The sequence below is a fragment of the Gorilla gorilla genome, chromosome 10, assembly GCF_029281585.2.
Source record: "Gorilla gorilla gorilla isolate KB3781 chromosome 10, NHGRI_mGorGor1-v2.1_pri, whole genome shotgun sequence".
Classification (NCBI taxonomy): domain Eukaryota; kingdom Metazoa; phylum Chordata; class Mammalia; order Primates; family Hominidae; genus Gorilla; species Gorilla gorilla.
In genome coordinates, this window is record NC_073234.2 from 57,523,924 (window position 1) to 57,548,972 (window position 25,049).

General features: G+C 36.2%; 1 protein-coding gene across 5 annotated transcripts in view; it reads left to right on the forward strand.

Annotated features, from left to right (window-relative positions):
- Positions 1-24,756, forward strand: part of PUS7L (pseudouridine synthase 7 like) — a 30,886-nt gene extending 6,130 nt beyond the window's left edge. For all 5 annotated transcript variants that reach the window (XM_004052987.5, XM_031001107.3, XM_055358818.2 and 2 more), the window contains 7 exons: positions 4,232-4,391; positions 7,106-7,298; positions 10,786-10,884; positions 14,957-15,038; positions 16,683-16,963; positions 21,593-21,646; positions 22,650-24,756. In XM_004052987.5, the coding sequence (XP_004053035.4) occupies positions 4,232-4,391; positions 7,106-7,298; positions 10,786-10,884; positions 14,957-15,038; positions 16,683-16,963; positions 21,593-21,646; positions 22,650-22,976 (1,196 nt within the window). In that variant the 3' untranslated portion in view covers positions 22,977-24,756. The remainder of the gene's footprint in view (positions 1-4,231; positions 4,392-7,105; positions 7,299-10,785; positions 10,885-14,956; positions 15,039-16,682; positions 16,964-21,592; positions 21,647-22,649) is intronic.
- The last annotated feature ends 293 nt before the right edge of the window (positions 24,757-25,049 follow it).

A 25,049-nucleotide genomic window follows, 5' to 3' on the forward strand; every position in this document is an offset into this window, starting at 1 on the left:
TGGTTGTACATCCCTCACCACCATTCATCTCCAGAATTTTTTCACCATCCCAAACTAAAACTCCATTATTTATTAAACAATTCTTCCTCCTCTCCAGTTCTGAAAAATGGGAACCACCATTTTTCATTCTGTCTCAATGGATTAGACAACTCTAGGTGTCTCATATAAGTGGAATCATACAGTATTTGTCTTTTTGTAATGGGCTTATTTCACTTAGTATGTTGTCGAGATTCATCCATGTTGTAGCATGTGTTAGAATTTCCTTCCCTTTTAAGGCTGAATAATACCCCATGGTAGGTGTATGCCACATTTTGCTTACCCATTCGTCTGCCAGTGGATGGGATATAATGGTCAGTAAAGCACACATGATATTTACTTTGGAAGCATTCAGCCTTGGAACTTGGAAAGAATTTGAGGGAGAATGTGGATGTGAGGTGACTTCTGAGGCTAGGTCATAAAAGTATTACACTTCTTGTCATGTTCTTGGATTGCTCACTCTGGGGTAAGCCAGCTGCTGTGCTGTGAGGATACTCAAACAGCCCTTTGGACAGGAACTAGAGCTTCATGCCAACAGCCAGTACCAACCTTCCAGCCACGTAAATGAGCCCCTTTGGAAATGGATCCTCCAGTTTCTTTCAGGCTTTTAAATAACTGCAGCCCATCAGAGTGAACAGGCAACCTACAGAATGGAAGAAAATTTTTGCAATCTACTCATCTGACAAAGGGCTAATATCCAGAATCTACAAAGAACTCAAACAAATTTACAAGAAAAAAACAACCCCATCAAAAAGTGGGCAAAGGATATGAACAGACACTTCTCAAAAGCAGACATTTATGCAGCCAACGGACACATGAAAAAATGCTCATCATCACTGGCCATCAGAGAAATGCAAATCAAAACCACAATGAGATATCTCACACCAGTTAGAATGGCGATCATTAAAAAGTCAGGAAACAACAGGTGACAGGTGCTGGAGAGGATGTGGAGAAATAGGAACACTTTTACACTGTTGGTGGGACTGTAAACTAGTTCAACCATTGTGGAAGACAGTGTGGCGATTCCTCAGGGATCTAGAACTAGAAATACCATTTGACCCAGCCATACCATTACTGGGTATATACCCAAAGGATTATAAATCATGCTGCTATAAAGACACATGCACACGTATGTTTATTGCAGCACTACTCACAATAGCAAAGACTTGGAACCAACCCAAATGTCCAACAACGATAGACTGGATTAAGAAAATGTGGCACATACACACCATGGAATACTATGCAGCCATAAAAAATGATGAGTTCATGGCCTTTGTAGGGACGTGGATGAAGCTGGAAACCATCATTCTCAGCAAACTATCACAAGGACAAAAAACCAAACACTGCATGTTCTCACTCATAGGTGGGAATTGAACAATGAGAACACTTGGACACCGGAAGGGGAACATCACACACTGGGGCCTGTTGTGGAGTGGGGGGAGGGGGGAGGGATAGCATTAGGAGATATACCTAATGTAAATGACAAGTTAATGGTTGCAGCACACCAACATGGCACATGTATACATATGTAACAAACCTGCATGTTGTGCACATGTACCCTAGAACTTAATAATAAAATATATATATATATATAAATTAAAAATAAATAAATAAATAACTGCAGCCCTAGCCACATCTAACTGCATGCAACCTCAGGAGAGCCTGAACTGGAACCACGAAACCAAAGAGTTCTTGAAGTCCTGATCCACAGAAACTACAGGAGATAAATGAATATTGTAAGTCACTAAGGTTTGAAGTGACTTGTTACACAACAATAAATAATACATAGCATTTAACCGTAGACATGCGTAAATTACTGATCAGCAACAAACTCAAGGAACGATTTACGTAGATTTCTGGAACTTCTTCTCTACAAAGCTTTGTCTTATCAGGTACTCTCCCTGTGAATTCCAGCCCACTCAGCCTTCCTGAATTCCAATATCTACCCTCTTAACTCAGCAAAACTCCTGTGCTCTACCTGGATTCTGTCTGTGCTATGTTCCAGAATGTACTTCTAGGCAGAAAATTAGAGTATTTTAGGACTCTCCTCATTTGTTTTTCTTTTCTTTTAGATTACAGTTTTGTGGTACCTATTTGCCAGTCTCTAAAGATGGCTGTTTCATGTTTTGTTCAGTATTCTATTTGTTTACAGTGGGAGGTCATCTGGTATCAGTTATTCCAACATGGCTCAAAGTGGAAGTCTCTAAAATTGAATTTTAAAATTAAGTGTAATTGACTTTGTTTTTAAATATGTAATTGTTCCAAGTAATTAAGAAAATGTTATAAATCTTATACATTAAACTTATAAATTTAGTGACCCTTAAGATTTTGTAAATGTTCCCATATTGCTTACTAACTAAATAAGATTCAATGTAAAAAGACAAATTAAATGAATTAAATATTTTAAATTGGAACTACAAGTTTCATTCTCTTAAACATTCAAGCGCATAAACTTTTATGTAGATACAGACTAATATTAATACAGTATCATGGATTTGATTCTCTTAAATATATTTCTATACTAAATTCTAAATCTTTATGGGTGAAAAAATGCTTATCCACCTAGGCTAGTATCAGCAACAAACTGATATCTCAAACAAGCTGGGGATTTCTTTTAAATTGCTGAGCTTTTTGAATGACATGTCCAAAATTGTTAGGGCGAATGGCTGCTGCTGTTGGACGTTCAAGAATGCATAGAAGTAAGACAAATAATAAATGGAAGGAACACATTTTATGTTTTAATTTTTATGTTAGTTTCAGGGGGTACATGTGCAGGTTTGTTACAAGGGTATATTGTGTGATGCTGAGATTTGGGGTACGATGGAACCCATCACCCAACTAGTGAGCATAGTACCCAATAGGTAGTTTTTCAGCCTTATGCCCTTCCTCCCTCCTACCTCTTATAGACCCCAGTGTCTATTGTTTCCATTTTTATGTCTATGTGTACCCAGTGTTTAGCTCCTACTTATAAGTGAGAACATGAGGTGTTTGGTTTTCTGTTCCTTTGTTAATTCACTTAGGATAACAGCCTCTAGCTGCATCCATGTTGCTGCAAAGGGCATGATTTTCTTTTTAATGGCTGTGTAGTATTTCATGGTGTATATGTACCACTTTTTTTTCTTTGAGACAGGGTCTTGCTCTTTCACCCAGGCTGGAATGCAGTGGCACCATCGTGGCTTGCTACAGCCTCGACCTGCTAAGATCAAGCAGTCGTCCCACCTCAGCCTCCTGGGTAGCTGTGACCACAGGTGTTTGCTACCACACCTGGCTAACTTTTTAATTTTTTGTAGAGATGGGGTCTCCATATGTTGCCCAGCCTGGTCTTAGATTGTTTGCTCTTGAAATCCTTCTGCCTCAGTCTCCCAGAGTGCTGAGATTACAGGCATGATCCACAGTACCCAGCTACATTTTCTTTATCAAATCCACTGTTGTTGGGCACGTAGGTTGATTCCATGTCTTTGGCATTCTGAATAGCGCTGCAATGAACATACAAGGGGAACACATGTTTTAGACGGAGGACTTAAACGTACGAAAGTACAAAACTGTTGAAGGCTCTAGTTAATCCAGGGATTACAAGAAGTTCTCTGTGGCAGGGTTACAGGATATGTGAAGGGAAGTGGTGCACTTGGAGACAGGAAAAGTGGATTTGGGCCAGATATGAATACCAAATTAAGGAATTTGGAATTTTTTGCCTGTAAGCCTTCAATGAGCCAACCAGCAGTTTAAAAATAACAGCTGAAATCTATCATGCTGATTTTATATTTTCATTAAAAAGTACTCCTTACGGCTGGGCACGGTGGCTCATGCCTGTAATCCCAGCACTTTGGGAGGCTGAGGCAGGTGGATCACGAGGCCAAGAGATCGAGACCATCCTGGCCAACGTGGTGAAACCCCATCCCTGCTAAAAATACAAAAATTAGCCAGGCGTGGTGGCGTGTACCTGTAGTTCCAGGTACTCAGGAGGCTGAGGCAGGAGAATCACTGGAACCCGGGAGGCAGAGGTTGCAGTGAGCCTAGATTGCGCCACTGCACTGCAGCCTGGTGACAGAGTGACACTCCATCTCAAAACAACAATAACAACAAAAAAACTCCTTAGATTAATAGTTTGATTTATTATACTAATCTGTTAGCTAAGAATGTAATTGATGTATGGTAGCTGCTTTTTTTGTGATCTAAGTTTTTTTTTTTGTTTCAGCTTTTACCCTACGAAAGGAAAACCTGGAAATGTTTGAAGCGATTGGTTTTTTAGCTATCAAACTTGGTGTTATTCCTTCGGATTTTAGTTATGCAGGCCTTAAAGACAAGAAAGCCATCACCTATCAAGCAATGGTTGTTAGAAAAGTGACTCCAGAGAGGTAATAAGATATTACTTTATAAGACTGAATTTTGGCCGGGCGCGGTGGCTCACACCTGTAATCCCAGCACTTTGGGAGGCCAAGGCGGGTAGATCACGAAGTCAGGAGATCCAGACCATCCTGGCTAACACAGTGAAACCCCATCCCTACTAAAAATACAAAAACAAAATTACCCGGGCGTGGTGGCAGACGCCTGTAATCCCAGCTACTCAGGAGGCTGAGGCAGGAGAATGGCGTGAACCTGGGAGGTGGAGCTTGTAGTGAGCAGAGAGAGCGCCACTGCATTCCAGCCTGGGTGACAGAGCGAGACTCTATCTCAAAAAAAAAAAAAAAAAAAGGCTGAACTTTACTTTCATACTTCATCCAATAAATACGTATAAGATCGAAAGCTCAGAATAATACTGGGAGCATATTAACCTCACTTTCAATATTCACTGATTATATGCTTATTGAACAGCACATTCTATATTCATAATTATCTTCTAAATAGAGATATGTCTTAAGTTTACATTGAAAATATAAGAAATTTTAGGATTGAAACTTTGAGAAGTGGAAGATTTAAATTGTCTAAATTGTTTCTAAACATCCTGTACTGTATTCAAATACGCATTTATATTCAGAAAAGTGTCTCATAAATCATGTTTTCCTAATTAATTATATTATGCCTTTATTATCGTGGATCCTTACATTTAAAATAAATCCTTGTGAAATAGAATGTACTCAAATTTAGCCTCCGTCAGCTTAATCAAATTTTACAAATATTTTTTGTTACTGTAAAAGACATATATTTATTGTAGAAAATAGAAAAAAGTTTTTTAAAAGTGAAGTTACTGGTAAGCCTACTACTCAGAAATAACTGCAATAGGCTGGGCATGGTGGCTTACGCCTATAATCCCAGTACTTTGAGAGACTGAGGCAGGTGGATCACTTGAGGTTAGGAGTTCGAGACCAGCCTGGCCAACATGGTGAAACCCCATCTCTACCAAAAATATAAAAAATTAGCTGGATGTGATGGCGTGCGCCTGTAATCCCAGCTACTTGGGAGGCTGAGGCAGGAGAATTGCTTGAACAGGGAGGTGGGAGTTGCAGTGAGCAGGGATCATGCCACTGCACTCCAGCCTGGGCGACAGAGCGAGACTCTGTCTCAAAAAAATAAACAAAAATACATAACTACAATAACATTTTTCTCTGTTTCTCTCTAGACCTTTTTCAGAGACTACATCACACAAAAACTTTTTTTTATTATTTATTATTTTTTTGAGACGGATTTTTGCCCTTGTTGCCCAGGCTGGAGTGCAACACGCAATCTTGGCTCACTGCAATCTCTACCTCCCAAGTTCAAGCGATTCTCCTGCCTCAGTCTCCCGAGTAGCTGGGATTACAGGCACCCACCACCATGCCTGGCTAATTTTTGAATTTTTAGTAGAGATGGTGTTTCACCATGTTGGCCAGGCTGGTCTCGAACTCCTGATTTCAGATGATCCACCCGCCTCAGCCTCCCAAAGTGCTGGGATTACAGGCATAAGCCACTGCACCCAGCCAACATTTATTATATGTATGAAAATCATACTGCATATACAGTTTATATTTTACTTTATAAAATAAAATAATATTGTTAGATGAAAATTTATGTCATGAAATAAATTATGTCTATCATATAGACTAATTTGTTTAACATTCCCTGTTTTTGAAAATTGAAATTCTTTCCAGCTTTTCACTGTAAATAATACCATGAGTAATAGTCTTATACTTAAATCTGTAACTTATAATTTCCTTAAGATAAACTTCAAAATATGAACGATTGGGTCAAAATTCAGCCTAATTAATGTAATATCGATATATTGATTCTTAGTTAACGCATGTTTAAGTATCCACTATGTGCAAGTAGACTCTTCTGAGTGCTTCTAAGCTCTTATATGGGGGGCAAAAAAAGTGTTTGATTTTGCTTTTGTGGTCAAGAAGTGCAGGATAGTGCAGAAAGAAGAACTTTAGATGTTAAAGTGTATTTAAGATGAAAGCTCCCCTCTTAGGAAGAGAGATTACTTTAATTTGGCTTATGAGTCTGGAATATTAATTACACTTCAAGTAATAGTAAGATTTTAGCAGACGCAAAAAACTAGAGATACATTTGCGGGCAGTAAACTCAATAGTCTGTCACGTATATAATTCCTATAAGGACTGTGGAAGATATGGCTATAAAGGAAATTTTAAATCAGCCCTTATAGGGTCATACAAGTTACTCTAAAAATATTGAAGATATTAATTCTTTAGGTGTTGGGAAGAATTGAAAGTTTGAGTAAGGAAGTGGTCAGAGCAGAATTTCAGGAAAATCCTCTGGTGCTAGTGATTTTTCTTGGTAATGTTGGGTAAAGAGACTGAGAAGGAAAGGAGCAGAGTTGGGGACAGGAAGATCAGGAGAACTGCTAGGAGCTTCTGTCACTCGAGCTAAGGAGAAGTCAGAAGGCCTACACAGGAAGAGTGATAACATTAGTAATATATGTTCAAGTTTTTAAAATAGTTCTGTTAATGCAATCCTATAATAATGGGTATTAAGCACACATTTGGTGAAATAACATTAACTTTAGAATATTCTTAAAAAATTGTATTAGTATTCTCATATAAGGGGTTGCTTGGCAACTGCCACTTAAAACCTTATTTTAAAGTAATTTTTAAATGTAAAATTTAACTGAGTTTATATGATTTATTACTTACAGGTTGAAAAATATTGAAAAAGAAATTGAAAAGAAAAGAATGAATGTCTTTAATATTCGGTCTGTAGATGATTCCCTGAGACTTGGTCAGCTCAAAGGAAATCACTTTGATATTGTCATTAGAAATTTAAAAAAACAAATAAATGATTCTGCAAACCTGAGGGAGAGAATTATGGAAGCAATAGAAAATGTTAAGGTAAGAAAACTTAATTTTAAAAGGCATCCAGGGAAATCTTCATAGTCTCTTTCTCTACACTGAGGCAAGAGGGGAAACTTCTTTTTCTTTTGTACCTTTTTATGGGATTTTTAAAAGTGATTAATTATTTTCTAAAGTGATAATTAGGGCCATTTGGCTTATATTTTATTTTCAGCTTAATACATTTTTGTATTTAAACAAAACAAAATATGTAAACATGATTTTAAAAATGCAGGATATGGTGTCCTCCAGAGAAGAGGGGACAATCTACATTCATAAGAGAGATTTTTTTTAAGCACCTGCTATATAGAGTAGTATTTAGTCAGGGGAATTTATTTTTTGGAAATTTTGATGTATACACATTATAAATCACACACACTGTATTAGTCCATTCTCACGCTGCTAGTAAGGACATACCTGAGACTGGTTGATTTATGAAGGAAAGAGGTTTAGTTGACTCACAGTTCAGCATGGCTGGGGATGCCTCAGGAAATTCATAATCATGGTGTAAAGGGAAACAAACATATCCTTCTTCCCATGGTGGCAGGAAGGAGAAGTGCCAAGCAAAGGAGGAAAAGCCCCTTATAAAACCATCAAATATTGTGAGAACTCACTCGCTATCATGAGAATAGCATGGGAGTAACAACCTCTATGATTCAATCCCACTGGGTCTCTCCCATGACAAGTGGGGATTATGGAAACTACAATTCAAGATGAGATTTGGGTGGGGACACAGCCAAACATATCATAAACTTTATGTTTTACAGTAAAAAATTACTTAGCATAAGTTTCTAAATGACATTTTCCCGACATTTAAATGTGCACATACAACTATAGCTTTCAAGACTAGACCATCTTAGATCATCTAGACATCAGCAAACTTTATACTGTAAAGGGCCAGATAATAAATATTTTTGACCTTTTAGACATATGGTTCCTCTTGCAACTAATCTACTGCCATTGTATGGAAGCAGCCACAGACAATATATAAGTGAATGAACATGGCTGTGTTCCAATAAAACTTTATTTACAAAAACAGGTGTTGGACCAGGTTTCATTTGTGGGCTATAGTAGTTTGCTAACCCCTGATCTAGATGAGTAGTTCTCAACCTGAGGAGCTTTCAAAAAATTTCACCCATTGATATCTACTCCTGAACCAATTAAAAAAGAACATTTGGGGATGCAGGTTAGGCATTAGTACTTATTTTTGAAAAACTTCTTAGGTGACTGTACTTTAGAGCCAATACCGAGAAACACTGATTCAAGTTTCTGACCACAAAGACCTTTTTACACAATTTTATACCTGTCCAACAGGAAAACAAACAAAAACTGGTTATTCATCTGCCTTGTAGTTAGGAAAATATCTTCCAACTAAAGATCTTTTAAATCCAGCACTTTCATCTGTATATGGAAGTTATCTGATTATATACTCTTTATATGTTTTGTTAGTCCATTCTCATGCTGCTATGAAGAAATACCCGAGACTGGGCAATTTATAGAGAAAAGTGCTTTAATTGACTCACAGTTCCGTATAGGTGGGGAGGCCTCAGGAAACTTACAATCATGGCAGAAGGCACCTCTTCACAGGGTGACAGGAGAGAGAATGAATGCCAGCAGGGGAAATGCCAGACACTTATAAAACCATCAGATCTCGTGAGAACTCACTATCGTGAGAACTCACTCTCATGAGAACAACATGGGGTAAAACCGACCCCATAATTCAATTACTTCCCACCGGGTCCTTCCCATGACATGTGGGAATTGTGGGGATTACAATTCAAGATGAAATTTGGTGAGGACACAGCCAAACCATATCATATGTTGTTTTACCTTCGTTTTCCTTGACCCACCTAAAATTCTACTTTTTTTTCCTCAAAAACTGTTACTAAAATGATATATCTTAAAAAAGGTAGAAGTTTCTTTGAACTCTGGTAGCATTTATTCCCTGTCTTTCATTTGTTATTTATGAACATACAGCTGCCTATTACAAAATTCCCATTAGAAACAATCTTAGTTTTAGCCAACTTCCATTAGTTCTTATGATGTGAGAAAGGAATTGAGAAACCCTGAAAATAAAGAGTCTTTGAAGTTTTGTTTCAAGGGGTTATATCTCTGTTATAAACCTTTTGTTATATCTAAGTACTTTGGAGGGTTAATTTAAAACTCTTCTGGTTACTCTAGGACGTCATCTTATGTTATTTTTTCAAATTTGAAATAACAAAATATTTATGAGATTTAATTCAGGGAGTACTTATTCTATCTGTAATTAATTTTTTTTTTTCGAGATGGAGTCTCGCTCTGTCACCCAGGCTGGAGTGCAGTGGCACGATCTCGGCACACTGCAAGCTCCCCCTCCCGGGTTCACGCCATTCTTCTGCCCCAGCCTCCTGAGTAGCTGGGACTACAGGTGCCCGCCACCACGCCCAGCTAATTTTTTGTATTTTTAGTAGAGACGGGGTTTCACCGTGTTAGCCAGGATGGTCTCCATCTCCTGAGCTCGTGATCCGCCCGCCTTGGCCTCCCAAAGTGCTGGGATTACAGGTGTGAGCCACTGCGCCTGGCCTGCAATTAATTTTTTAAATGACATGAGATAAAGATGCAATTGCTTTTGTACCATGCTGATAACAAATTGGCTCAGCATCTTTTATTAAAAAGTTCTTGAGTTGGTATTCAATAATAATTGTTGACTGAATAAATGCATACTCTCCTCATAAAGTAAGTGTGGAGGACTCTTGTCTTTCAAGAAACTGTCTGGGCCTGGTGTTTTCTTTGTGAGCACATGTTTAATGACTGACCAATTTCTTTAATGGTTGCGGTAGTGTGTTACAGTTTTCTATTTCTTCTGAGTAATGCGACAGTTTTAAAACATGGCCCGTATGGTTCACCTCCAGCAGGAAGTGAAGTCTGTATTCTTCCCCTGGGATAGACTGTTCCAGGTGCTGGAATAGCTGGACCGGTAGAGTACTGCTGAAGTGGCTCCATTGTCTCAGGTCAGCCTTTAAGAAACTGAGATGAACTAAAGAACGAACGTTATGTAGAAAAGAGCCAGGATATGTGGGGTTTGAAAGTGAGCCTGTTCTTGACTCCCGACATCTCCAGACAGCCGAAGAGTCTCAAAATAAGAAAGAGCATCAGAGTAGGGATCAGATCTTGGTACTAGGTGATCAACTCATTTTGGAAGCCCAGAACTTTTCTGGCTTTAACACTGAAAATCTCACATCCCAGGAAATCCCTCAGTAACATGAATGGAAAGCTGACATATTTTTAAAGTTTTCTTCATTGGTTTTATGTTCTAACTTCTAATTCTGTGTTTTCTTTCCTTTTCTTTAATTTACAGCATTTTTCAGACCATTTGGTCCCTATGTGTATACTGCTGATTACAGAGTTATTCTGTTAAAATAATTATGAAGAGAAAAATTCAATTGTTTATTTTGACACATAATTGTATTTATATACTCTTGATTTGTTGATTATTTTGTATACATAGAAAAAAGGCTTTGTGAATTACTACGGACCACAGAGATTTGGGAAGGGAAGGAAAGTTCACACAGACCAAATTGGACTAGCTTTGCTGAAGAATGAAATGGTATGGATTTTGAAAAATGTAATCTTATCTGTTTCTGTCAATTATACTTACTACATAATCCAGCTCCTTGCTGTCTTAACTCTAGCATATAAATGCGTGTAAACACACCCATACCAAATATATTACATCACTGAACATTTAGTAAGCTGCTGCTCTGTCCTTGATATCACATTACAAGAAAGCCAACTGTGTGAGTGTCCTTGTGGTTAGTACATGTTTGAGATTTGACACAGAAATGACCATCACTTTCCAATTTTAGTGAACTGAATAGACGATTTAGAGGAAATTTTGACCCTACGATCCCAGAAATCAGATATCAGATCATATAAAAGATAGGAATCCACGAGTCCAGAGACTAAAAGGGGAGCAGTAAATTTGAAAACAAAATCTGACTAGTTCAAAATGAAGCTAAAAATGCATGTTACAACTAAGAAGCTGCATTTGCTGAAATATTAAAAGTGTATGTGTGTATATCTACTTTTAATTTATATTTTTATATATAATTACATATTTTTACACTAAAATGGAGTGCACATAATAGAGGAAAACTATAAAACTATAAAAATTATATATTTGAACAAATGCAAGATTATTCTTATGACAGTATCTTGTTCACTCACCTGTGTTCTAATATGATTTCTTGAGTGGAAGAGAAAGAAACAGTAAAAGATTTTGTGAGAAGCGTAGTGCATTCAACATCATCTTACATATCAAACAATGTTCAGAGCTGATGATTTAGACCACATCTGCAAATCTATAATTAGTTCTGGGTTTCACATTTCAAAGGAGATTTTAGCAACTGGAATATAACTGATATAATAAAGAGTCTAGAAATGTTTACCTCAGCAGTGGTTCTTCAGTCTAGAAAACTCTGAAAATTAACTTGTAAAATGTTTAAAATTTTGTCATACAGAAGAAGAACTTAATAGTTTGGGGCCTGTTGGATGCAGCAGATATTCTACTTGAGTTCTGCCATTTGTCACATGTGTTACTGTAGGTACTTAACTTTTCCAAGTTGCTTAACTTTTCCAAGCCTCGGTTTCCTTATCTGTAAAATGGAGATAGCATGTATGTCACAAGATTTTTCTGAGAATCAAATGAAAGAACTTTTGTGAAGGCAGCTAGTACAGTGCCAGACAAGCATCCATAGATGGGATGGGCTAGATATTTAAGGGACTTGTAGTCCAGCATAAGAAAGACTTTTTCTTAACAATTGTTCAAATAACTGGAATGTCCTATTTCTCATAACATTTAAGCAAAAGCTGGATGGCTACCCCTCTACCTCTTTCAAACCTCATATTACATGCTCTTGAATTTTTAAAAAATTTTGCTTTAGTAGTAATAATCAATTACTGCTGTGTAACAAATTACCCCAAAACGTAGTGGTTGAAGACAACAAGCATTTATTATCTCAATTTCTGAGAGTCAGGAATTTGGGAGCAGCTTAGCTGAGTGGCTCTGGATCAGGGTTTCTTGTAATGCTGCAGTCACACAATTGGCCCGGATGTGTAGTCTCTGAAGACTTGACCGGGATGGAGGATCTGCTTCCAAGCTCATGCTCGTGGTTGTTGGCAGGAGACTTTATTTTCTTGCTTTAAGACTATTTGTGGCATGGCTTCTCCTAGAGAGATAAGTCCAAGGATGCAAAGGAGAGAGAGAGAGACAACAGATACCACAGTGTCTTTTATAACCTAGTCTCAGAAGTGGCATACTTTCACTTCTTCTGTCTTCTGGCCACACAGACCAACCCTGATAAGTGTGGGAGAGGACTACACCTTGTGTGAAGACCAAGTGATGGAGAGCACTGGGGGCCATCTTAGAGGCTGGTTCCTGCAGCTAAAAAGCTATATCTTCTTTCCTTTGCTTGAAACACCCCCTCCCAAACCTGTATATTCTTTAGGTCTCAGTTTAAATATTCTCATTCTACTCCCCAAGAAAAAGTGAATTCCTCTTATTTTGTGATCCTGAATCATCTTGGGCTTCCCATCTTAAGTTTTATTATATTTTATTGTTATTGCTTATTTAATTTTGTCAGTAGGCAGAAAGTTTTAGTTGAACAGAGACCATGACTCTTTTACTCAATGCTCTGTCCCTAATACTCTATGCAGTACCTAGCATGTGGCAGATACCTGATAATATTTGTTTGAATAAATGAATGCTGTAAAAGAAAATTGAGTGGGAAATTGGGTCAAATGACCTATTTAAGATCCTTTCCTACTCTAAGACACGTGCTTTAGAAATAAATCCCAGTGCTAAAGACAGTGATAAGATATGTGAACTAGTAGATACTATTTTTTAAAAAAGGAACATCTTTTAATCTATTTAGGATTTAAAATATTAAATTTGGCAACTTTTTCATTAAGATTTTGGCAACTATTTTTAAGTCCAAAGAATTCAGGAAATTGAGAGCACAAATGAAATTAAGGGCTTGCCATTCCCCTCTGCTTGCTACTTTCGTATTTTTGTCATGTGTGTTGGTCCAGTCTGAAATTTATGCCATTATTTTACCCTTGTGTTCTTAGCTCAATAATAGAGATAAAGGATGACAGAACTCTAGGTTGTCTGTCAACTGCCAATGACAATAGAATTTATACTGTGTACTTACTTTGATAGTACTCTCGATATAATCTCTTCTCCAATTTTATGTTTCTCTTTATCTTTTGTCTTATGAATCCTTTTTGGTTTTAAGGGAGAACCATCTTTTATATTTCCAGCATCCTTTTGTTCTTCAAGGACTTCTAAGTCTTGAGAAATAAAAAAGCCAGTTAAGATATTTGTGCTGAGGCAGGAGGATCACAAGGTCAGGAGTTCGAGACCAGCCTGGCCAATATGGCAAAGCCTGTCTCTACTAAAAATACAAAAATCAGCCGGGCGTGGTGGTGGGCACCTGTAGTCCCAGCTACTCAGGAGGCTGAGGCAAGAGAATAGGTTGAACCCGGGAGGCAGAGGTTGCAGTGAGCCAAGATCGTGCCACTGCACTCCAGCTTGGGTGACAGAGCGAGACTCTGTCTCAAAAAAACAAACAAAAAAGATATTTGTGGCTGTGAAATGGGTGAAAGAAACATAACTTGAATTCATTTAATCCTAACCTGAAAGTTATAGCTGTGTTTTCTTTGGAAACTTCTGAGGCTTCTTTTTTTAATGTTGTCTTTCTGAGCGATTTTCTTTACTTTTGCTCTGGGAGCGAGGCATTCTACATCTTCAGAGCTACTTCTTTTCTTCTTCCCTTTTTTGACTCAGGTAAGTTGGATACTTAAAATCTTTCTTGCTTTTTCTTTTTCTTTGAGGGTTGCTTTTGGAGTTCACTAGTTTCTACTTCTGAGCCCTCAGAGTGGTTCTTGATCTTTCACTTTACAGCTGCTTGCATTTCTTGTGTCCATATTTAACTCTTTGATCTGGACATTGTCTTCCTTTTTCATTTGCCCTTTTTTTTTTCTTTTTTCTTCTGTAACAATACAAACATTGGTTTAATTTTACTTCTACTCCAGCCATTTAAATATTAAATATTTTCAAATACATCTATTTAAATATTAAAGAACTATTTAATATTTATTTTTAGGCCAGAAGGGGCTCAGTTTCCACTGTCTTAGGAAATATGCTAGGTTTTCTTGGTGCTTCTTTGGTGGGTTGTTAAGAACCTGAAATGACTGCAAAAAAGTTTTACTATTTATAATACTTGCTAATTTTTTTGCTTTTGGAAACAGTTTAAAAATAAGGGTTTAATACATTTAGCCTAAGCTTTTCAGAATTCTTACACCTTACTAAGAATGTCAATACATTTTAACTTTAATATTTAAAAAAATGACAAAAGTAGAATTATGGAAGTGATAGGGAAATACTTTTTTCAGTCCATAATATTTTAAACCTATATATAAAATTACTTCATGCAGAAGGCTTATTTCTACATTTAACAATGACTGTTTAATTTTTGCAAACCTAAAGAGAAAATTGCAGCATCAAGTATAATTATTAAATCCCTATTCTTTTAGGATGCTAGAGAATTTGCATCTTTTTTTTAAGAAAGTAATTTGACATTTTTATTAACAAATGTTTACTTGCTTGATTTTTTAAGATGAAAGCCATAAAATTGTTTCTTACACCAGAAGACTTGGATGATCCTGTAAATAGAGCAAAGAAGTATTTTCTTCAAACTGGTATTTACGTTTCTTTATCCTGTACATAGCCATGCAGATACAGATACACACCATAAATGTTTTATCAGCAGGAGAGCATTTATTGTAACATAAATGTGATAAGAAATAGATTATAATATATTACATACTGAATACTTTTATTACATGACTTAGGCACTCACTTCGTTTTTGGTCAGATTTGGAAGTTTTTTTTGTCTATGCTAACTCTTGTCTAGGGGTAGGGGCAATGGGAGAAATAGTTTCTTAGTTTTTCTTGGCTGAAATCCTCTGAAGAGAGAGGAGTTCCAAATTCTAATCTGGCACTGATGACAATATAATTAATTGCAGCTGGGGGAGATACAAACACAAATAAATAAAAGTTCATTTATGATATTCCAAACTTTACACATTATTTTCATTCTAGTTGCCAATTAGCCCTGTCAGTTTTTAAAACTTTAGGTCAATATGATGGAATACATATAGAATGCTTGATGAAAACCACTAAGGAAAAGTGGTTATGAGTATGGCTTGAGTCAGACTGCATGGGGTTAACTCTCAACTTTAATACTTCCCAACTGTATGATTTTGTGCAAGTGATTTGACATCATTGTGTTAGTTTCCTTATCTGTAAATTGAAGCAAATCACAGTACCTAAAAGAGTATTATGAGATTTAGATATGCCCTTGGAATAATGCCTTGCGTGTACTACATATGGATAAATATTACCTTTATTTAAATAATATTATTTATAATATTATAAATATTACCTTTATTTAAATAATAAAAACAGCAAGCACACCATTTCAGATTCATTCAGATATCTGACCGACATACTGAATTTCACTTACATTGAAATAAAGGATGTCAGTTTTCAAATATTTATTTATTATTTTTAATTATGTACATATTACATATGTGCAGCTATTCACAGGAAAGTAGTATTTTTGTGCCATACCACAATGTGTAAACAGTGTGGACACTTCTAACTCTTAAGAGTAATTTAAGTAATACTAAGGAAAATTCAAAATGACTTGTTTGTGTCTGTTGTAGAGTCCTGAGATGATAATTTCCGTATGGCAATGATTCTTAAACATTCATATGCGTAAGAAACACCTGGTACATCTATTTCAATGCCAATTCCAAGGCCATACGTGAATAAGCATCTTTGTGGTAGACTCCAGTCATCTACATTTCAAAGTGCATTTGTGAGGCATGATAGTATGCCTGAAGGCTCCAGATCTCAACCCTTTCTTAGTAAAAAAATTCTGTTTATGTCCAGAATAGCTCTTTAAAAATCTCAAGCCTCTGCTAGCTCAGCAATTAAATTATTTAATCCTTTAGGTTTTTTGTTTGTTTGTTTGATTTTAACAGTCCTGTGAATAACTTCATTAGTTTCTCTCTATTCTGAAGTAAGGGACTTTAGTAAGCTGTTACTAATGTTGGAATCTTGCCTTTTTTTTTTAATAACGGAAAGTGAAAGTAGGGCCATATTATGCTTATTATTTTTTTTTAAAGCTCTTCAAGTGTAGCTAGGTTTAACTGAAAGTGTTTAATATCATCTTAATACCCATGTTCATTGCCTCAGTTTGAGATTAGAACAAAAGCCTTTATAACTGGCCTTTAAATAAAAGTGACTGACTATACCTGATTTACCCTTTGTTTCAGAGGATGCTAAAGGCACGCTTTCATTGATGCCTGAATTCAAAGTGCGTGAGAGAGCATTGTTGGAGGCATTGCACCGCTTTGGCATGACCGAGGAAGGTTGTATCCAGGCATGGTTCTCTTTACCCCATTCCATGCGCATATTCTATGTTCACGCATATACCAGCAAAATTTGGAATGAGGCAGTATCTTACAGACTTGAAACCTATGGAGCAAGAGTAGTGCAGGGTGATTTGGTCTGTTTGGATGAAGATATTGATGACGAGAATTTCCCAAATGGTAAAGTAAGTATCATTCCATCAGAGTTTTCCAAGAGTAGTTACTATACCAGAACATGAATTTTCAAAAGCCCTGATTATAGAGACACTTTAAACATACATGTAATTTATTTATCTATTTGTACTTATATTTACTCATCTCCTGCTTCAAGTCTGCTGTCAGTTTAGGCTTAACACATGTTGGTAAATGGAAAGATAAAAATAGTGGTATGGAGTGAAAGATATATAGGTAGTAAAGCTTCCTTTAAAAAACCCATTTTAAAAAAGATTACACAAATAATGCACAAAACAGCCCATAAAAATAAAAATCAAGGCCAGGCGTGGTGGCTCACACCTGTAATCCCAGCACTTTGGGAGGCCGAGGCGGGCGGATCACGAGGTCAGGAGTTTGAGACCAGCCTGACCAACATGGTGAAGCCCCATCTCTACTAAAATACAAAAATTAGCCAGGTGTGGTAGTGCACACCTGTAATCCCAGCTACTCAGGAGGCTGAGGCAGGAGAATCTCTTGAACCTGGGAGGCGGAGGTCACAGTGAGCCGAGATCGTGCCACTGCACTCCAGGCAGGGTAACAGAACGAGACTGTGCCTAAAAATAAAAATAAAAACATTACAGATGAGGCTGCCATCCCTGCTAGCGTCCTAATGTGATTCCCTTTGCTTCCTCCAGAGACTCAACCTCTGTTGTTTGTTATGTGTCTTTCTAGACCTTTCTGTATGTTTTCACATAAATATCCATTGAAAATCTATTTTTATTCTATTAGTTAACACCGAGAAAAGAAAAGGTAGGACTTAGAGACTCAAAAGTTAAAATATGGAGAGGAGAAGGAATATGATTTTTGTAATGGTATATGGAACAATGTAATGTGTGTATTTCTTTTATAGAAATGTGATTTTATCTAAATATGATTCATAATTTCCTCTTAACAATGTCTTAGAGACATTTATATTAGTGAAGTTATAATATAGTTTATATTATAAAGCTTGGTCCTTCCATTTCCTCCTTGTCCAGTTTTATTTTTTATTTTTATTTATTTATTTATTATTATTTTTAATTTTTTTATTTTTTTGAGACAGAGTCTCGCTCTGTCACCCAGGCTGTAGTGCAGTGGCGCAATCTCGGCTCACTGCAAGCTCTGCCTCCCGGGTTCACACCATTCTCCTGCCTCAGCCTCCTGAGTAGCTGGGACTACAGATGCCTGCCACCATGCCTGGCTAATTTTTTTGTATTTTTAGTAGAGACTGGGTTTCACCGTGTTAGCCAGGATGGTCTTGATCTCCTGACCTCGTGATCCGCCCACCTCGGCCTCCCAAAGTGCTGGGATTACAGGAGTGAGCCTCCGCACCCGGCCATCCAGTTGTTTTTATCTCTGTGAGTTTGAACTAATGAAACTGGGTTCCATAAATCATGCAAGGAAATTCATTTGATAGTGCTGTAATGCAAAAAGAACAAATTATTATTCTCCAACTTTATCATAAGTCAGTCTCATAAATTTTAAAAATTAGTGAAAATTTGAGTAACACTTTCGTATGTAACATAGTAAAATCATTGAATTTTAGAGAACAAAAGGATTTTAGAGACACTCTTTTTTAATTCCCATTTTATAGAAATGAAAATTGGGTCCCAGATTGGAGAGTAGACAGATTCAGAGTCACACAGGTAGTGGAATTAAAAAGACCCGGCTGCCTAACTCCTAGCCCTGTTTGGTCTCTACTAGAAAAATCATGGAGTATAGAGAAGTAGTCTGTAGTGAGAACTAGAACATGGTCCAGTTTTTCAAAAATAGAGGTAGAACAGACTCTGAACTCTACATAAAGCAAACTTTATCTAAATTAATGTCAGAATTCTTGATGTATTAATTAAGGTTTTTCGGTTTTAAGTAATAGAAACCCACCTCAAACCCACAGTAATTTAAAGAAACATGGGAATTTATTGGTCCTCATAACTGAAAGCCCATGATTGATTCAGGCGCAGCTGTATTTGGAACTTAAGTGTCCTAAACAATCTCCTTTTTTTCATCATTCAGCTCTGCTTTTCTCTGTTAGATCCATTCCCAGTCTAGCTTACACCTTTGGTGGCAAGATGAGATTATTAACGACTCTAGGCTTATTTCTCACCACTCTAGACTTGCTTCTCTGCAGAAAAATGATTTTTCTTTCCCAACAGTGTCAACAAAAGCTGTGTAATTGAGTCTCAGTGGCTAGGAATGGCCTGGCCTGGATCATATGTACAGAACCAAACCAGAAAGTGTGAACTGCAGTATGTGATTGACTAAACCTGCATTCCTGGGGCTCCTTCCTGGGACCCTAATCCACATCTGACACCTGGGAGAGGTCCCCTGGAAAGTGAGAGTGCCACTACTTGAAAAGAGGGAGTAAAGATTGCATAAGCCAGAACATCAGATGTCAGCTTCACTTTTTCATTAAATGGATGAATATGCAAAAACTGCAATTACTTGTGCTCCAACCTAATAGGAAAGAAATGATAAGAAAATGGTCACTAGGAGGCAGCATATGTTACTAAGAATGGTAATTTAATTGAGATACAGACTCAAACTGTGTGAAAAGAAATCTAGTAGCATTATAAGTTTTATCTTACCTCATGTGGGGAGAAGAGATATGTCAATGATCCCCTTTTGATAAATAATAAAAAATCGTTATCATTTCTTAACACCTCCCAGAAAACATGTCCAATTAAATATTGGAAAGCACACTAATTTGTAAGTCATCCATTTCTAATTCAGATTTTTGGAAGTTAAAGATTACTTTCACAAGATACAGCAACAATTTTTGAAATGCATGAGTTTTATAAGACTTCTTCATTCAGAATAACATTTACAAGGATAGTTTTGTGATTGGAATTTTAGCTCTTTCTTTTTGGAGCTATAGGAGAAGAGAAAACATTTTCTCCTACATATTTTGCAGAATTTCCTTTTATGAGCAGCAAAAACAATGTTTCTATTGTTTTAAGATCGATCACTTATTTTATTAGTTAGCACTGAGGAAAGAAAAGGCAGGACTTGGAGGCCCAAAATATAAAATATGAAAAGGAAAAAGAATAAAATTCTTAATAAATGGTATATGGGGCACATAATATGCATCTACAATTAAAAATTATAGAAAACTAATCTGATTCCTTCTTTTGATAGAGTTACTAGACTAACAGGTGTATCTACATTTCAAATCACTTGGTAACTTTTCTTTGTGTGTGTGTGTGTGTGTGTGTGGGCAAGATGGAGAAATGCGAGTTAGACAATTAAAAACTTAGGTGAATTTATAGTTGGGGAGCAGCCATACAAGGAAAGCATGTTTGTTCATGAATTGCTGGATATCAACCTGGAGGGAATTCTTTAAAGACAAAGCATGGTGTTTTATACCTGACCATGTTTATTCAATGTTTTCATAAATTACTTAAATCACAGTATGTAGGTATACTTATGACTCTGTGAAAGAAAAAAGGCTAGAAATGGTGATGCAAGGGAGATCATAATTCCATGTAGTCTGTCTCTTGTATTTTGATCAGATCACATCTGGAGCTTTGTTTCTGTTTCTGAGTGCAGTAATTGAAAGAGGTTAATTACCAATAAACAAAAAAACAAACCCCAAATTAAAAACAAAAAGGAGCAACATTATTGATAAGACTAGGGAGAGTTGAGGGGAAATCAGGTAGATTTAGAGGGGCTCTAGACACTGTACTGTGTGATGAATGCTTTAGGAATATGAGAATGCTGTGAAGCCTTGTGAAGAGAGAATAGCTGCCTTTCTGTTTGAGCTTTCATGTATAAGAGAAAGCAGAACTGCTTATTCTGTGATATCCTAGAGCCACATTTCATAGTTAATCTGTCATGCACCTTTTTTCCCTCTTGTATGTGACACCTGTTACCATTCTATGAAACAAATGCTGGGAAATACCACCTCTTTAAATTTTTTTTTTCAATTTTATTTTAAAGACAGAGTCTTGCTCTGTCACCCAGGCTGGAGTGCAGTGGCACCATTACGTTTCACTGCAGTCTTTAGCTCCTGGGCTCAAGTGATCCTCTTGCCTGGGTCTCCTATGTAGCTAGCACTACAGGCATGTGCCACCACACCTGGCTAATTAAAAAAAATTTTTTTTTTATATAGACAGGGTCTCCCTATGTTGTCCATGCTGGTCTCAAACTCCTGGCCTCAAGTGATCCTCCCAAAGCACTGAATTACAGATGTGAGCTACCACATCCAGCCAGAGAAAAATCAGTTCTGTATAGAGTATTATATTTTCGGGGGACAGAGATTAGTGGGGGTGGGGAGTGGATTGATATTATAGAAGCAGATTTTCAATTCAGCCTAATAAAGAAAAACTTAGTGATTTAGAAAAGGATTGCTGGTGATTGAGGTGAAAGTATTGCCTCAGAGTTTTCAGCAGCCCACCTTTCTCCATGTTATCCAAATTCAGTGATTAGTGGTTAAAGCAGGAAGAATCATTCTAATTTTTATGTAGTCTACTCCTCCAGAAACAAATTATGATAAGATCTTGTTTGGGTTTATGTATATTCAGCATAGGAACTGCTTTATATATAATAGAGTTAGGGAAAATTGAAAGTGGCGGAAATTTGGAACATTTGGGAATCATTCATATTTTCATATTTTTTAAAACTAGATTCACCTGGTAACTGAAGAGGAGGGATCAGCTAATATGTATGCAATACATCAGGTAAATTTGCTTAAAAATTACTATCACTTAGATCTAAGGGTAGACATTGTCCCCAAAAAGCAAAATGTTGACTAGTTCCCCTCCTCTTTTTTTATTAAACAACTTTTAAATTAAGGTATAATTTATATACAATTAAATTCACTTAGTTTACAATTGTATAGGCTTTGATAAACATATTTTTGATAAATGTAGGACTGTGTGGCCACCACAAATATCAATCATAAAGAACAGTTTCCTCCCCTCTCCAAATTTTCCTGCGCCCATTCCCATCCCTCACCCCTGGCAACCCCTGATCGGTTTTCTGTCACTATGGTTTTGCCTTTGAAATAATGTCATATAAATGGAATACTACAGTATATGGCCTTTTGTGTCTGGCATCTTTCACTTAGCATAGTGAATTTCAGATTCATTCATATTGTGTATATTTGAATTTTTTACCTTCTTCCTTTTCTTGACTACCTTTTGGTACTGTTCAAGAAAACTGTCTAGAAGACACCAGCAAAGGAAGAACACCCCACAAAATGCAGTGTTTACTCACAAGCAGCTAAGAAAATAAACATTGAATGTGTTGCTATGTGTTTGTTTTCTTGTTCTGGAAGAAATAAGAAAATTTAAAATTGTCCACCAAAATACCAGTAATGTGACTGAGCAGTAGAGGTTACTCTTTGTGTTATAGAAAGTACATGCTTTATTTTATAGAGATTAAGTCTTTATCAGCTAATTAAGTGTACCTAAACTTCTTAAATAGTGGATTGTTTAATAATATCTGATTTGAGTTGGTTACCTTAGTTATTGTGAGTCCTTGATTTTAGTTAGCTATTTTCTTTGGCAGCATAAAAATATCATAGCATATTATTTAAAGCATGTTTTAGGCTGATTGTGGTGTTTATATTCTGAGACTACTTTTACAAATCCAGGTCGCAGTCATAAAAGTACATTAAAAATATGATCATGTATCTTTTTGAAGGCTATTTTCATATTTTTTCCCTCTTTTCTTTCACAGGTGGTTCTTCCAATACTTGGATACAATATTCAGTACCCGAAGAACAAAGTAGGGCAGTGGTACCATGACATACTTGGCAGAGATGGACTACAGACATGTAGGTTTAAAGTACCTACTCTGAAACTGAATGTACCAGGTTGCTATAGACAGATTTTGAAACATCCCCGTAATCTCTCATACCAACTAATGGAAGATCATGACATTGATGTCAAAACGAAAGGTTCCCACATTGATGAAACAGCTTTGTCTCTTTTGATCTCTTTTGATCTTGATGCTTCATGCTATGCTACCGTTTGTCTGAAGGAAATAATGAAGCATGACGTTTAAAACTGATACCCTTGGTATAACCATATATATGTCACTCTTTGAAGGAAAAGGGGCTAAAATGTCTTAAGCACCTTCCATGTGTTAGGAGCTTCATAATTGTTATCTCTTTTAATTTTTACAGCATCCTGAGAAGTTAGGATTTGATACTGTAATTTTATAGAGGACATGTAAGTGTCAGGGTCCAAATTTAAGGTCCATGTGACCCCAAAGCCTGTGTTTTTTTTCTATTATATGTTTCAGTGACCTTTATTCTGTGTCATAAAGTTACAATCTTTTAAAACCATTAGGAATATATATAATACTGCAAGATAACATTTAAGAAAAAAAGTTGTGAATATTCATATCCTCCAGCTCCTTGCTTAGAACACTGGTAAAATTAGGTCGCAGTGAAGCAAATGTTGGAAAGAAAGATAGATGAAGCATTTTGCTAAGTATTATTGTCCTCCTTTCCTATTTTTGAAATTATTGATCAGAACAATATACAAGGGAAATGCCATACCTCTATTTGTGATAGGTACCCCAGAGTAGTTATTACCTCTTTGTGAGACAAGTAATCTTTGATGAAGATTGAAATACAATTTCTCATCCAATTTTTATATCTTGGCATACGCTGACCCTCTTGACCATTCATAATTTTTTCATATTATCTAAAACAGGTGTTAGAGTCAGACAGATTTATTCTTAGATTCTAGCTCTGACACTTACTAGTGATTTTGAGTATGTTGTTGATTTTTTTGTTTGTGGTTACTGATAGAATCAAGACAATTACAACTGCATAAATGACAAATAATAGGATTATCTCCACATTTTCTGTTGCTGGAGGAATAAAACATTGTGTCCATTTGAAAATTTTAATTTTTGTTGGTTTAACTATCCGACATTATAAATCATCCCTCACCATTTTATATCAGTTAAATATGGGGGGTAGGTGGGGGAGGAATGACTGGCATGTAGACATGTATTGATTTAGGAGGATCTGAGCATTTCTTTCATTGTTGGTAAGATATAATGATGACATTTAAAAAGCAGTATGGAGCATTATATATCAGTAATGCGATATATATACTTAAGCCAGTTTAACCATTTTGGGAAATGTTAGCATTAGGAAATAAAATCCAAAAGAAGGAAGAGAAGCTATATGCAATGCAAAATTTGCTTATTGCAATATTTTCATATACAATTAAAGACACTAAAAACAGTTTTCGAAGTCCAGCATTACATAACTAAAGTAAGTAAAATGATATGTATCAAGTTGATGGTAAAATATGTAGTTATTTAAAAAAGCAATGAACAATTTAGTTTCATGAGAAAATGTTGCCCCCTAAAAGTAGAACACATATGTTACAACTGCAATAATACTCTGAATTCATCTTTCATAAATAAGAGACATGTTAGCATAGTGATTAAAAGCACAGATATTGGAGACAAACTAACCCAGTTTGAACCCTGGCACTGCCACGTATAGTACTGCAGCCTTGGGAAAGTTATTTAAACTCATGGGCTGTTCAGTTTCAACATCTGTAAAATGGGCATGTTAACATTGCCTACCTCATAGGATTACTGTGAGAATTTTCTAAGTTAATATATGTAAAGCAACTTTAAAAAGTGCCTGGCACTTAGTTATTGTTAAGTAAGTGTCTGCAGATGCAAGTTTGGAAGAGAAAAGCAAATAAATGAAAATGCCTTCCTGTTAAGATGATGGGGTATTTGGATTTTTTTTAATACTAAAAAGTTTTTTTTGTTATATGTTTTGGCAATAAATAATTCTCAATACACAAAATTGGATATTGTAGTACCATTGATTTTCTTTGGATTACTGCCATCATTTTAATGTTATGTTGAGAATGAAGTGATCCTCTATTAGGTAGTAAAAAAAATTTAGAAAAAATGTTTTATTTTATGTGATAAATCGTATCCTATAAATGTAATCATAAAATGAGTTATATACATTATTAAATCCTAGTTTTTAAAAGTTTTGATTAGCAATCAGAAAATAACGAAAGCATGAAAATATATCATTGATTTTACTTTCTTTGCCTGCAGATGGCACTATAATTTTAGACATTTATTGAT